Genomic DNA, 15,120 nt, shown 5'->3' with positions numbered 1-15,120 from the left:
TTGATATAAATTTATGTTGTATAATATATAAAAAATAATTTGGATCAAAATCTGGATCACGCTCCTGGAATCCGTCGGAAATTTGGATTTGAATTAAAATTTGGATCAATGATCCAAATTTGAATTTTTGGATTACAACAGCCGGAAATGGCCTGCTCCGCTAATAGCATATTTAATGTGTAAACGTGACTAAATGTGAAGACCAGAAAAATGGGGAAGATGCACTATAACTTGTATGAAAATAATTACTTGTTCTTTATTAATGGCTGCAGCCAACTTCCTCTGACATGAAGCATGTACAAAAATATAAGATGATATTCTTATGATGTGCTACTTACGTATTCGAATGCCGTCAATGCCTCTCAAACCCATCTTTAGAGCTGTTTTCCTGAATAGTGCAGGAGGTCTTTCTAATCCCATTGAGCTGCAAAATTTGGTTGCATGTTCAGCGAGTGTGGTCTTATCCCTGCCTATTTCCGTGTTTGAGTTATAATAACCCAACCAAGCATGATAAGCTGCTTCCTTGATACTAGCATCAACCTTTGCCATCGAGTCCTCCACCTGCAGTATTTAACAATCGCAACTTATTTAGCAACTAAATTTATTTAATAAAGGATCCAGGTCTCTTGCAATTGCTTGTTGCAACAATCTTTTCACAGTTATTTATAGTTACACAACATAACACTTTGATTTTTTATTAGACAACCAGCTCAGGTTTTTATTTTTCAGCTATTAAATAGCACGGGAAGATTATTGTCAACAATCCCTTATCAGGGATCATCTCCCTTCGATAAATACAAAAGTATATGAATGGCCCATCTCCCTTCGATAAATACAAAAGTATCTGAATGCTTAACACAGACCAAAGCTCCTCTAGTTTACATCTATAACTGTGTGGTAAAATTGACCATCCTTGCTCATGTGTGACTGACACAAAGCATCAGAATTAATCATAATCTCTGGGATCTACCAGAAGGAAGTTATCAAAATTTTAGTCAGACTCGCATTGAAACTCCATTTTTATTAAGCTCAACCATCTGCTGAAGGAAAGCCAACTAGATTCATATATCCTATACGACTCCTTTTACTTTTTTTTGCTTTTCTTCACTCCCCCCAAGATCATATGGTTTAGCGCTATTCAATTAGACTTCAAAAAAAAATTGACACAAACTTAACATCTTGGCATATCTATAAATATACCCCTTAATTCTTTTTTTTTCAACTAAAATATCACTGTTATTCCAAATAGACAGTTTTTAAGAATTTGAATAGCTTATGCACTAGTAACTTCACTGAGTAACTATAAGTATTCCTCCAATTCAAAACGAGGTCCACTCTATTAAAAAGGTAGCTCTAATTATGCATCACTATTCAACTGTAAGGATTAGTATGTTCAATCCAAACCTTTGATTTCATATCTGGGTCCAAATGTGGTAATGAGATCTTTGCAAGAGAAAGGTCTTTTATCTCATCCAGGAAATGTACTTCCCATGGTGCAACCAGCAAGATGCCTTCTCCTGCTTTGCCTTCTCGCCCTGTTCTTCCAACACGATGTATGTAATTCGCCCTATCAGAAGGAATACCTACCTGATAAAACCAATATTAATAATTACATACTAATACTAGAAATCCAAACCAAAAGAGTAAACGTAAATGGGTCATAGGACATAAAAGATGGGTCAAACATCCAAATCAAGAAGTAAGCACGTGCTCTACACCAGAGAGTGAGAGAAAACAAAACGAAAGAAGGGCACAGAGAATTTGTAAATTGACTTGTGGTTTGAACACAGCAAAAACAATGTGGTCCATACTATGTCAGAAAACTCATCAGGCTCGGGATCATAATATAGTGTCTCGGCAGTACATCTTTTTAAATCAGTAATAGCATATCCAATGTGCCTTACAGTAAGACCTGAAATGCATATTATAAATTGAAAATATTATAGAAAAATTGTGCCTAAGAATGCCAGCAGCACGAAGGGAGTATCTAGAATTGCTATCATCGAACTAATATTGCTTCATTCAAAGCATTACTTTTGTGCAAAGTATATAGGCTATGATTACCCTAATTAAGTAACAACTTGAAAACTAGAGATAATGGGTACAATTCAAGCTAAGATACTCACAGCATAATCAACTAAAAAAAACTGTTTGAATACACCAAGTACCTGGATAACCAAAGTAACATCAGGATAGTTCATCCCACGAGCCGAAACATTAGATGTAACAAGAATCAGCCGTTTTGATTCCTTGAATTCATCAGAGATATGTGTGCGATAAAGTTGAGGTTTTCTAGAATGCATCTCTCTGACATTCAGCCTCAACTCACGAAGGAGGGCAAACATGAGAGAAGCCATCATTGCAGTTGTACAAAAAACAACCACCTGAGAACGTTACAGAAAAGTAAGCAAGAAACAGAGTATAAAAATTTAATAGTCAAGTCCTGTATCTAGAATATCAGACCTTGTAATCAACCACTTGAGAGATATGTTCCTTTAAAAGATGGAGAACCATTTGAAAATGCTGTTCATGTGGTACAACAAGATACGACTGATTAACCTGAAACAACAATTAAAAAATATTCGAGAGTTAGGAGCAAGGAAGATTTATGATGAAGACTGATTTCTAATCTGAAACACAATTTACATGTATATATTAGTGCTCCTGTAATCTGATATAGTTCCATGATTTATTACTGCATTTATTTAACTTGTAAATACAAACATTGATTCACTTAAGAATCGGACTATTTTATATCAACACATACATTTTAGCAATATATAATTATTATACAATATATGTACCTTGGCATGAGTTTCTAAACCCAGTCCTACTGTGTCAATATAAGCATGTTCCCTTTGTAGTACAAGCTGTGATACTCGACGAACCTGTGAATTTGCAAAACTAAGTTAAACTATGTAATGTCAATAATTTATATTTATAATACCAAAATTTTCGATAACATTTGGTTTTATCTAAATATCTGATTTTAAATGGAGTAAAGAAGGATAAATAATAACCTCTTTCGGAATTGTAGCAGAAAAAAGCAAGGATTGCCTCTGACGGGGCAAACAATCAACAATTTTCTCCATGTCCTTACGAAATCCGAGGTCCAGTAAATGGTCAGCCTCATCAACTACAAGGAGATGCAGTCCCATCAAACGTGTTGACAGACCAGACTTGTTTTCAATGTGATCTAGCAGTCTACCAGGAGTAGCAACTATAATCTGAAAGAATAAAAAAATTCATTTTGTAATTTGTTATGCGGAAAAGCAGTTGAAGTAAAATTCATTACTGTAAGAGCATTTACTTTTGTATAGCTAGAATCCTTTGTTTCCTGAACAGGGAAATACATACAAATCCTGGGATACTGAGATAAAACATCATAATGTTCAAAAATTATCACTGAGAAGACCCCCTCTCATACCTGACATGGATCTGATTCCAAACGTTTCTGATCAACTTTGAATCTCGTTCCACCTACTAGAGTTTGGACACCAATGCCTTCATGGTACTTGAGCAATACATTTGCTTCTGCAGATAACTGGCTTGCAAGTTCCCTTGTGGGGCACAAGATAAGAACATAGACTGGTGGAACCCGTAGGCGTGACTTGAGACGCGAAGCCTTTAGAACTGTTTCAATTGCAGGAAGCTGTTTTTGTCTAACAATACTATTGCAAGAAAAATTTGGTTGAATCAAAAATTGAAGTACAAAGACATAAAAAGATTGTTGATACCAAAAAAGCAGCACTCTTGCCAGTGCCCGATTTAGCTTTGACTAGAGCATCCTTTCCTGTTAAGCAAAAGAGTTGCCAAATCATATATATAGTTGTCATTCTAAAACCTTAACATTACACCAAATATTTTTTTTTATCATCCTACAGAAATACAGCAAAACTTAAAACACATCAAGTTTCTCTAAACAGGGACATGTTATTGACATGCAATATCTCCAGCTTTCTTATTTAGGTGTGCTTCTCTTCAATGAAACAGGGAGGCCCTTGCACTTTCTAGCACCTTCATCACCCATTATTTGCGCTATAACATACAGTAGCATATAATATAGGCGTGTTTACATGAACACATTTTTGAATGCTTTTTCCTTTGTACACGCAACTCAGATGTTACAATGCTAAACAGAATTATATTTCTGTTATTAAAAAATTTAATAACCTCATACAATGTAGTAGGATGCGAGATTTTGAAAATTTCTTGTTTCTTTGATGTTTTTTAGTAGACGTACAAGGTCAAATTGAAGTCTTCCCAGATATTAGTCCCTCCTAACATTACCAGCATACGAAACAGTCTGAATGTAACATCTGATTCGGTAAATCTTTACAGTATACCGATTTACTGTTCTCTCTGCTTATGTAGTTGGGTTTCTGAATTTTATACAAACTGACCACACGGTCAGCAGCCACATAATTAAATACTGCAAGAAGGATTTCAAGCTTCTAATATTTAAATCCTACAAAAATCTATTGGTCTACCTCTCTTAACCAAACTTGACAGCAATAACATTGAACATTATTGGCAGAATCGGAACAGATAAAAATATAAAGGTAAACACGATGGTTAGTATTGAAATATTAAATGTTTATTTAGTGCTTGTTTGCTTGCCTCTCCAATCCCTAGATATTTCAGCTTACTGGGAAGTAGCTATAGATAAAGTTGTTTGTTTGAGAAAATTAAAGGAAGAACAACTTCCATGGAAGTATGAATACCCATGATATGCGGGAAGTTACTAACCCACCCGACCCATGGTTATTGGAAATTCCTAAATTAACCAGACAACTTTTTCAGAATTTCAAATACCAGGAAACTAGCTCTTTCCATAGGAAGTTAATTCCCTGATGCAACCAAACAAGCACTTAGTAGTCAACATACCTTCAAGGCAAGCAGTAATTGTTGCCTCTTGCACCTTGGTCATTTGAATATATCCAGCTGAAGTAAGAGCCTTTACCGTTAACGGAGAAACATCAAATTCGTCAAACCTGCAACAAACAGAATTCCAACCATTTAAGCACCATTACCTAACTTCTGAGCGATAACTTCTAAACCAAATTCCAACATACAAAATTTACAATTCATGTACCTTTTCTCACTCATAATAGATTCTTCCTCATCACTCTTCTCCTCAACCTTTACCGAACTCCTCTCTATAAATTCCTTCCTAATCATCGCCACATGCTGTGATAAATCCTCCTCATTCTCCAAGAACTTCAAGGGTATCCTCTTTGTAGTCTTTCTATCATAATTCCCCAATGCCGCACTACTGACCATCATCTTTTTGCTTCCCGAACCCTCCTCCTCGCCTTCTCCATCCTCCACGATTCCATTCACACCAAACCTAGGCCACTTCACATTCCTCCCCGCATTCCCATCAGCCTCAATCTCCGAACCATCATCAGCATCACTACTCGAACTATCATCCCCTCTAAACCTATACCTCCCCGGCCTCTTCCTAACACTCGCCCCAACCGAATAAAACCTAGGTTTCGACACCCCACCCAACCCCCCAAACCCCCCAACCCCATAATTTCTCGCCAAATTCCTCCCATTAGTAAGCCCCTCATTCTGAGCCCCCGGACCCTCATTCGGCTTATAGGTGGGAACTTTAACCGGCCCATCATCCGCATTCCACAAATCCTCGGCCCCCTCCTTCATAAACCTATCAGCCAGTGCTTTGACATGATCTTTCGGCGAAATGGGGCTGTAATTGCTCTCAATTGGTCTCGAAGAGTCGTCTATTTTGGCGCGAATATCGGAGCGTATTCGGGCCTGGTAAATTTGCTTTTCTTGATCAAGAAGCTTGCTTTCTTTCTCCCGGGCTTTCTTCTCGTGAAGGCGCTTCCACTGCCACTTGTTCAGACCGCCTGGGAACGTGCGGGGCCCACCGCCCATGTGGCGAACGGAGGTTAGGGTTTGGAGGAGGCGTGGGAGAGGTTTGGAGTGTTCCAGAAGGAAAATGATATTCATTTCTCTATGTAATTGATGTATTTGTGTGTGCGCGCGAGAGAGACGAGAGAGAGAGAGGGGAGGAGAGAGAGTGTAGGGTTTAGGGTTTAAGGAAGAAGATGAGGAAAGGGGTAAAACGGTATTCTCGATTTAGAAAGTGTTTAGGGTCATCTTACATGCTTAGTAAAATGATATATGATTATAATCTAAAAAGTCGAATAAAATATTAAAATCTAATACCGGAAATAGGAAATAGCATGAAAAATTTTATCCCTTTTTTTCCTGTTCAAATTTTCCATTCAATTCAGAATAATTTTAGATTTGATGTCCACTTATCCTTCCTAGATTATTAGAATAATTACTAATTTATATAATTTTACCAAGTCAGAAAAAATATGATATATTCGAAACACAATTATTGTTTTAAAAAATTGATATAATTACTGATTAATCACCATTTGTAGCGATGAATTGTTAAACCTTCAATTATTTAGTTAATTATATAATTATCTCCGGTAATTCGATAAATTTCTGATTAATTCTTGTGTCATGTTTTTATCAATCAAGTTTCCTTTCCGGTTTTTACAAGTCCACTGTAAGTACATGTTATAGTTGTTCAATTTCTGTACGCTGGTTTGTTTTGATGAATAATTTCAAAAATATTTTTAAGTAACAAGTCAGATGATTTATGTACAAGTTTCATTATCGGTTGTAGCAATAAAATCAATGAAAATTATAAAATGCTAAATACCTAAAATCACTTGTAAAATTTTCAAATATTAGTACTCAATATATTATTGATTTATTTTCATTATTCGGGAATATTTTTAAATTTTATTTTGGAATACCTTTCTTGCCTTTTTTAAAATCATCAATCGCAATTCGAATATAATTTTGGAATCTTAAATTTTCTTAAAATATAAATAAATAATTTGTTTCTTTAGCATGCCATAGTTGTACTCTTCAATGCAAGCATTTCAAAGTGAATGACAAAAAAATTTCAGTTGGATGAGACATTTCACTATAATGCATGTAGATTCCGTATTGATGTGTGGTTGTCGAGATTCAATTTCACAATTAATCTCATCACGGAACATGACCGTTTGAATGACCTTTTCTTTAAAGATCTGAGTGATTCAAACTTCAGACCTAGTCACCTCTGCTAGTAGCCTAGTATTGTTATGTTTATCTGGGGACTGGGGAGAGCTGGAGAGGGAGGAGAACTTGTGAGTCCGACCTGTAAAGTTCAAAATAGAGGAGAACTTGTGAGTCCGACCTGTAAAGTTCAAAATAACGGATTATAACTTACAATGATTTAATATGATAAGTACCTATTTTAAGTTTTATATTTATTTTAGACGAGTTCAGAGTTATTATGAATAATTTTCTATCTTATTTTTAATTTTAAATCACTTTTATTATTATATTTTTAATTTAAAATCAAAATTTAACAGCTCCATATCTCCTACTTAATAATAAAGAGGCAGCAGATCCCACTCTGTTTTAAAGAAGCTGATACTGACTTACTCTGCAAAGATGATAAACCTGGGGCCTGCTACTTACATTTAAAACAGGCCTCAACTCTGTTATCAAATAATTTTCACAATATTAGAAGGACAAGAAAAGCATTACAAATACCAGCAAAGAACTATATCTGAACACAACAAAGAAGATGCCTATGTGCTCCAATCATATATAGCTTGTCTCTTCATTGACTAATTAAAGCCAGCTTAACATCTTTTTAGATATTAACACACACAGATCGCAAGGAGGAAATAATTTTATAAACTAAAAAATGTTAAAAGTGGAAGTTTCTTGTACAATATGTTCTATAAAATTAACTTGAATTTACCATCTAGGCCAATCAGAGGTGGAAAATCCTACTAACCAGGTAACAGTTACTTGACTTTGTTGGTACATGCTAAAATTGCTGATTTAATCTCTTCTTTCCCCAGTGTTGTTTCCACGATTACCTGCCAAAAATCAATGTCCACATCGCTGGTCATTAACTAGTCTAGTGAAACGATGAAAAGTTTCAAGAAGAATTAAAAGGATAATAAAACTAATGCCAAACATGTAGACTTTTAAGAGGTTGCTATAAAGACCAGTTTAAGAATTAACAGTAATTTAACTTTTCAAGAGTATATGGGTTAAAAGCATCCATCTGTGATCCTAGTTGGTTTTGTAATGCTTGACTTGATACAAATTTTGTGTCATGTCCTCAATAAAATTATAACTAAGCATGCCACAGGTAAATGTTTGCTTTCTACCAACAAAATGCCACATACATGGTATATTTTCTTAACCCATATCATGTACATATTGCTTCATCAAGATCAAAGGAGCATTAGTCCATTCTTCATGTTGCTTCATATATATTTAAATAAAAAACTTTGAGAACTATCAATGAAACCCAACACACAATATTTTACATAGTCCGCAGGTACCCCCACGACAATCATATAATTAAACCGGAATTTTTATAGGTTCTAAATATATAAAGATACTAATAGTTATCAGATGGTTTACACATTCAAATTGAAAACATGGAACATCTTAGTGAGGCAAAGTTAGACGTTGTGGGTGTAACACTTCAGGAACTCAAAATCAAAGCACTCAAAAGTACATGGTTTACCTCTTGTACTCTGTTGCCTGCTCTCGCAAGCAATTTGTATCTATTTTCAAACATGGAAGCCATATAAACCTGTGGAAAGATTTAATCAGAAGCTAATATTGTGATCAACATAAAAGCACAGCATAGAACATTAAATGAGCCACCTGTGAAATCAGAATATCAAAATTGTATGTAGTTTCCTAAAGTTCATCTTTATTTTTTATTCAATTTACTTTCCTGTTTTTATTTTCTCTTTCAGCCAAGTAGATCAACATTCTGTTCAGTTCATTAACAAAGCTTTGAGGTGAGCAGTGGCATATATACGATGCTTGAAGCAAACACACTTAGGAGTGGAGGTAAGTCCCCTCCCCAGACCCTGATCAAGGAGCAGAGAAAACTAGGTATGTGTGGTTTGCTCTGATTTTGCTTGAAACAAACACTTTGGAAATATTGAGGCTATAACTCGCTGTTGCATATAAAAGTTTATTGATTACTGGGTGATACGCCGGACCAATGAAATTGGCCTGGAGTTAGTTGAGAGAAATAAAGACGCATAAGCACAGCTGATAAATATCATATATAAGAAAAGAACAATGTCTTCTAAATGTGAAGGGTTGGCATGATCAAGTGTTGTGTCATTCACTATCTTTACCAAATACTACACAAGCCAACATCATAGACTTTCTGCAACAGTCATATGCATAATAAACCTTTCACTAAGCACATCTAGATTTTGGTAATAACATAAAGTGCAACACGGATGAAGGTAATATGTTAGTTGTGGCAGTGGCATCGCAATCTGCCGCATATAAAATCTAGAGCACTTTGCATCAATATGTTTTACCTGAAATGCTGGGGCCAAACCAGGGCTCAAGAAAAAGCGGCCTTTTGACACAGCTTGGATTCCTTCAAATTGCTCTAATTCTTTTATTAGTGATTCAACATCAGCCCACTGTCCAAATTTTGTTAATCAAAAGTGAGTACTAGTTATGAACAACAGATTAAGACATATTAGGTGACAACTTTTCAGAGGTGCATGTTTTACTTGAAAAAGAAAACAAGGGCTTCATTTTTGGAAATGAATAAACTCAACCATCATTTAATCAATACAACAAAGACTCTACTAAATGTTTTTCTTCCTCTTAAAAGAATTTGATGAAGGGCATACATCAAATTCTCAATAAAGCCGACCATGCCAAAGATAATTGCAATTGATAAATTCAAGACATAAGAAGGAACAATCCTTTAAGTGCCAATTAGTGCAATCCAAAGTCACAATAGGAAAGAATGATAAAGGTAAAAGTAAAAACCTCTTTGTCTGCTTCTGCTGCTGCCAATTCCCCGCCCATGGAATCATGATTACCAACTACAGCTTCCATGGCCTCAATCATTGGATCTGGCTGTCACAGGAATGAAAGCATATTTCAGATGACCAAGTCTCCAAAATATGTATATCAAGCATATGTTTTTAAACCATAAATTACTCTTACGTTTATAAACACTATGTAGTGACGTACTGTTCATTAATAAAATGCGGCCATCTAGTCTATCTATCTGTATGTAGTGACGTACTGTTCATTAATAAAATGCGGCCATCTAGTCTATCTATCACAGATTCACATTTAAAGAAGATTATTGTTACCACTATATCCTTCAAGGACAGAAAAATGCGTTCTGCTGCAAAGTCTATTTGGTGAACTTTTGCCTCAACAATCTGCAAGCAAACAGGGACTGATGTAATTATAAAAACTAATTAACACTGAAATGTAAAACCAAAACGAAAAATGAATTCATAGTAACCTTTCCTGACCTATTACAATGAGAGATATTTTTGTGTAAATTTATTAGCAAGGTATGTATGCAAATCTCTACAAGTTCCTTTTTTCGATGAGCTACTGCCTTTAGTAGATACATTAATTAATTCAAACATTCGCATTAGGTCATTCTGGTTGTATTCTGTGTCAGAATAATATTTCAACTACAGATACCATTATATTAAAAAAATAAACTCAATGGATACCTCGCCGACTTTAAAATATGACGCAGGGTCCAGAGTTGCATCCCAAGACACTTCTGTCTGGTGAATCAGAGCAGGGACTCCTTCAACCTATATTTGAAGCAGTAATTTAGATAGACAGAATACAATTTTAATACAATGATCAAAAGTTTTGATATACATTTTAAATATAAAGCTGCAGCAGGATTAGGCTTGTATCTTAATCGAAATGATGCTGACCAGAGCATAATTTACATAAAGTGTAAGAAGGGCAATATTTATCTCACGAGCAGTGGATGGTAATTTAAAAATAAAATTAAGCAGCAGACTTTTATTATACCTCAACAAATATACCAAAGTATGTAATCTTTTTTATGCAACATTTCACTACGTCTCCAATGCTCAATTTAGCCTGCACTGAAAAATCGTGTCAGCTTAAACACTAGCAGTAAACTCTATTCTATTAAAAGAACCGAAAGCTTTAACTGCAAAATTAGCAACTAAAACATGTTCTGCAACATAAATTGTTTACGGTTTCTCGAGGATAACCGGATTAATATTCAAAGCAGACTTTGCCATTAGAGCAAAAAGGTGAGTGTCATACCAATAGAAGTAACATAGCTACTATGTGTGTAATCATTAAAGATTCTCACCATTAGCTTTCTTTTTTTCTCAACTAATTCTTCCTTCTCCTTTGGCTTCACAGACAATATTAGCCTTCTAGATTTTCTTTCAGCTAGTAGTACATTTACTTTGAATTTCTGCAGAAGTAACAATCTTAGTAGTTTATTCAACTTCAAAATCAAGATTAAAATAAATCAAGTTATTCAGACCTGGCCAACAAATGATGACAAAAACTTGAGCTTCTCTTGGTCATAAATCTTGAGAAGATCTTCAATTTTATTACTGGATGAAATTTCTTCATTAGCATTATGTTCAAAGTTGACATCTAAGCTCGAAACAGGAGCAGAAGCCTTGGTTGCAATTTCAGAGCTTCCAATGATACTAAGATTTTGCTTGTACAAAGATGGGTCCAAACCTCTCCTTCTTAACCAAGACTCAACGGCCAAGAACTTGTGCTTGGCAGCAAGATTTCGATAAGGTAGGAATCCAATTATTGAGCCAAATGATACCTATATAACAATACCCAAAAGTTACAAAAATTAACATATACAAGTCAATTTGCATTCAATAACAGAATGCATGTTTAACAAAGTATGGTGAAATACAATAAAAGTGCACATACAACAAAACCTCTAGTGCTAGAGCTTATCACTTCCACTTCCTCTCTGCCACCAGTCTTAACTAGATTTTCCGCTCTTTTCCAGTCGATATCTTCACGTTCCTGAGTGTTTGTATAGAACTTATCATCTATCATATGATTTTTCTTAAAACTGAACAGAAGGATATAAAACATTAAACTTTTATTATACCTCCAGAGGTGGCGGTGTAAGGAGCTTCTCAAGCCCAATAGTGCTATCATAACTTTCAGTGTTCGCAAGATTTTTCTCATTTTTAGTAACCTCTGAAGTTCGTTTCTCAGATTGCTTTAATCTGTAAAATCACGACTGATGAAACCAAAAATACATTTGAAAGTTTGAACTTTGTAAGAATACAGAGTCTAAACATAATTAGCTATCATGATATTGTGGCATCAATTACCTTTCTGGTTTATGGAGAACAGCTTCTGCAAATTTAGAACTGTCTGGGATTGTCTTAGATGCTTCAGTGACAGCAACTTTCATGCCAGATCCTAAATCATTTTGCTGAAATGGCCGTAACTCTTCAAGGGAGGGGGAGAACTTATTAATATATACTTTTTAAAAAAAATAATAATTAACAGATACATAGTTGAATAGTATATACTGGCATTACCTGTTAAACTTTCACTTTGCTGTCCATCACTACTCAAGGGCGAGGCATTACCACTTTCTAAAGATTGCTCAGGAATTATTTTTGATGTGTGTACCATTTTGGAAGATAGATCATTCCCAAAGTTTGATTCCATATGATTCACTTGGGTTCCTTGCTCACTGTCATTATTCAGCAATTGAGGTTTTCCTACAAGGGCAAGATTCTTTTGGTCTGGAGTTATAGTTGATTTTTTTACCATTTCAGCAGATGAAACTTTCACATAACTTGATCCGGTATAATCTTCAAGAATTCCTTGTTCACTATCATCATCCAAAATCTGAGGTTTTTCTTCAAGTGCAAGATTGTTCAGGTCAGGGCTAACTTTGGATGTATGTATCATTTCAGAAGATAAATTTTCTGTAGAGCTTGATTCGGTGTAATCCTTGGGTTTTTCTTCTTCACTATCATTATCCAACATCTGAGGTTTTCCTACAAGTTCAAAATTGTTTTGTTTTGTAGATTCTAGTATATTTTTTACACTGTTCTGCTCCACAATGTTTGAAACTTCTGCATCAGCATTACCAGAAGACACTTGTTTGTTCTCTTCATTAAAACTAAGGAGCTCAGGTTTCCTTATCAAAGTTATATCACTATACTTATCCTGTACATTCACTTTCCCTTTGCCTTTATCTATTGACATGCTATATCTATTTTTCGATGTAGATGCTTTGCTAGTCCCTGTATCATCCTCACTATACACAGATGGTTTCCGCAGAGTAACATCAGGGGCGCGAACTTTAGTACTATTAACCACTCTAACTGCTGGTAAACTTGGTCTTTTTAAGCCAGAAACATTTGGCTTATTATCAACTTCAAATTTCACTCCTTTCTTAGGCATGGGCCGAACTAAATTCAGTCCATCCAGTGACCTTGATGACTGAATCTGCCTTTTCTTAGGCACGTCAAACGTAACCTCACTTATATCATAAGTCATTCCTTTACCACCCTTCTTGTAAAACATTTTTTCAATTTCCAAGTCTGAAATATCAGGGTCATACTTTTTGCCCATTATCTGTAAATTTACAAGCTTCAATATATCAGAATTTCATCTCTCAAATTTCCACATTTTACCGAATCATCTTATTAAAAACCAACTTCTAAAACAAAACAATGGACCATACTCTAATTATATAAACCCAAATGTATAATTCACAAATTGAACAAAAACTATAAATTAACAACTGTCCCACCCACCAAAACAGGAAACATATAAACTAACTGTAGCATTAACGTTAATTGTATCATCGCATGCCAATATGCAATAACATATTTCAAAATCCTTGCACATAACACATTGACAATTATATATCATATGCTTGCCGTATCAAATTAAGTACTAATCATCACGGTTTCTCCACAATCTCATTCACATTCATAACTAAAGAATAACACAACAATCTCATAAAATTACACTATAGTCTATAGGTGACATTTGACAAGTTGCAAAGCTTTTAAGTACCCATGTTTCATCAAGCTACAAACTCAATTAAAACCAACAGAACATCACAAATTCACAAACTTAAACAAAATTATCCAGATAAAAATCACCAAATATCACCTTAAAACACACACACACACACACACACATCTATAATTGCAACTGTAATTATCACCTTGGCAAGAGTAAGTTTAGGGTCTTCACCAATCATCTTCCCAAACTGAAGCTCCATCTGGTCCCACTCATTAAGACTTGGCTCATCTTTGGATGCATAAAGCACGAATCTCTTTGACTTAAAAGGCAAAGAAAGTGTGGATAATCTTCTTGGGTGTGAAAAAATTGGACTACTAAATTTGAAGTCAGAGGTGTTTATAGAAGTTGTGGGTGGTAATGGAAGGCCCTTCATTTCTTCTAAAGATTGAAGCCCTAGGTCATTAACTGAAATTAATAAGCATCAAGATTAATGGGTTCTTGAATTAATGTATTTGTATGGGTTTTTTTTAATTGATTTTCAAGAACTTGTTGTATAATATGGGGCAGTGCAGAGAGAGAGAGCTTGAAGATGATGATAGTTTAGGATTGTGAATGGAAGACGTATACAATGAGACGGGAGCATGTGTCACGTGACCGATAAAAATTTATATTTTAATTTTTTTAAAAACTGCTCACAATCGCTTTTATTTAGTGAATCATTTTATTAGCCCTAATTTTATAAATATTTTGAATTAAATAAATTATTCTTATTGACTTTAATCTTATAAATAACAATGATTATTTTACACAAAAATTTGAATCAATAAAACTCTGTTATTTATAAGAAATAAACAAAAATTAATTATTAGAGCAGTATATTCCAGAAATACCTCCAACTGTAACCTGCTGTCCATATTTCTGTCACGTTAAAATCTGATTCCAAATTATTCCTTTTCAACTTTGACACGTATAATTCAGTTATATTCTCGTAACATTGTTTAATGCAGTTGAATATAGAGAAAATGACTAAAATACCTCATTTTCTGGATTCAACTGCCCAAAATACCTGAAATCGCGGAACAATACCCAAAACACCACAACGGATACGCATTTGTATGATGCGTGTTCATGTTTTTGAAATAAAACAAAAAACACGCATGTTAAACATGCGTATTTGAATTTTGATTTTGATGGAACACGTATTGGTGAAATGCGTATGCAGAAAAA

At 34.7% G+C, this 15,120-nt stretch overlaps 2 protein-coding genes across 8 annotated transcripts; both read right to left on the bottom strand.

The window, feature by feature from the left end:
• Positions 1 to 231: 231 nt before the first annotated feature.
• On the bottom strand, positions 232 to 6,128 carry LOC108210116 (probable DEAD-box ATP-dependent RNA helicase 48). The gene is made up of 10 exons (XM_017381384.2): positions 5,096 to 6,128; positions 4,888 to 4,994; positions 3,738 to 3,793; positions 3,428 to 3,652; positions 3,021 to 3,227; positions 2,805 to 2,888; positions 2,464 to 2,559; positions 2,169 to 2,384; positions 1,405 to 1,587; positions 232 to 561 (listed from the first exon to the last, which is right to left on the bottom strand). The coding sequence occupies exons 1-10, from the start codon at positions 5,977 to 5,979 to the stop codon at positions 331 to 333; spliced, it is 2,289 nt and encodes a 762-aa protein (XP_017236873.1). The 5' UTR covers positions 5,980 to 6,128; the 3' UTR covers positions 232 to 330.
• A 711-nt stretch (positions 6,129 to 6,839) lies between these two features.
• Positions 6,840 to 14,526, bottom strand: LOC108209798 (uncharacterized). Of its 7 annotated transcripts, none has more exons than XR_010289310.1 (16): positions 14,096 to 14,523; positions 12,444 to 13,494; positions 12,231 to 12,351; positions 12,002 to 12,122; positions 11,815 to 11,913; positions 11,402 to 11,701; positions 11,222 to 11,329; positions 10,909 to 10,980; positions 10,593 to 10,679; positions 10,215 to 10,286; positions 9,883 to 9,972; positions 9,417 to 9,524; positions 8,594 to 8,662; positions 7,847 to 7,931; positions 7,486 to 7,541; positions 6,840 to 7,234 (listed from the first exon to the last, which is right to left on the bottom strand). XR_010289310.1 is itself a non-coding variant. In XM_064088414.1 (15 exons), the coding sequence occupies exons 1-14, from the start codon at positions 14,324 to 14,326 to the stop codon at positions 7,857 to 7,859; spliced, it is 2,604 nt and encodes an 867-aa protein (XP_063944484.1). In that variant the 5' UTR covers positions 14,327 to 14,523; the 3' UTR covers positions 6,840 to 7,195; positions 7,811 to 7,856. The 7 variants fall into 7 exon arrangements, 4 of the variants coding, with proteins under 4 accessions (XP_063944484.1, XP_017236406.1, XP_017236405.1 ...); XR_010289309.1 differs by having other exon boundaries at positions 6,840 to 7,195; XM_064088414.1 differs by lacking the exon at positions 7,486 to 7,541 and having other exon boundaries at positions 6,840 to 7,195; positions 7,811 to 7,931.
• Positions 14,527 to 15,120: the final 594 nt, after the last annotated feature.

This window comes from Daucus carota, chromosome 2 (assembly GCF_001625215.2).
Source record: "Daucus carota subsp. sativus chromosome 2, DH1 v3.0, whole genome shotgun sequence".
Classification (NCBI taxonomy): Eukaryota; Viridiplantae; Streptophyta; class Magnoliopsida; order Apiales; family Apiaceae; genus Daucus; species Daucus carota.
Note: the sequence above shows the minus strand (reverse complement) of the source record. Positions and strands in the feature narration are given on the sequence as shown.

What these genes read in the sequence shown, in the direction of transcription:
- LOC108210116 (XM_017381384.2), bottom strand. Translation starts at nt 5,979, where the DNA reads ATGAATATCATTTTCCTTCTGGAACACTCCAAACCTCTCCCACGCCTC. An exon ending in GCAAGAGTGCTGCTTTTTTG is followed by an intron (nt 3,653 to 3,737) that starts GTATCAACAATC and finishes AGACAAAAACAG; the next exon opens with CTTCCTGCAATTGAAACAGT. An exon ending in ACCCAGATATGAAATCAAAG is followed by an intron (nt 562 to 1,404) that starts GTTTGGATTGAA and finishes TAAATACTGCAG; the next exon opens with GTGGAGGACTCGATGGCAAA.
- LOC108209798 (XM_064088413.1), bottom strand. Translation starts at nt 14,326, where the DNA reads ATGAAGGGCCTTCCATTACCACCCACAACTTCTATAAACACCTCTGAC. An exon ending in GTTCTCCATAAACCAGAAAG is followed by an intron (nt 12,123 to 12,230) that starts GTAATTGATGCC and finishes GTGATTTTACAG; the next exon opens with ATTAAAGCAATCTGAGAAAC. An exon ending in TGTCCTTGAAGGATATAGTG is followed by an intron (nt 9,973 to 10,214) that starts GTAACAATAATC and finishes TTCCTGTGACAG; the next exon opens with CCAGATCCAATGATTGAGGC.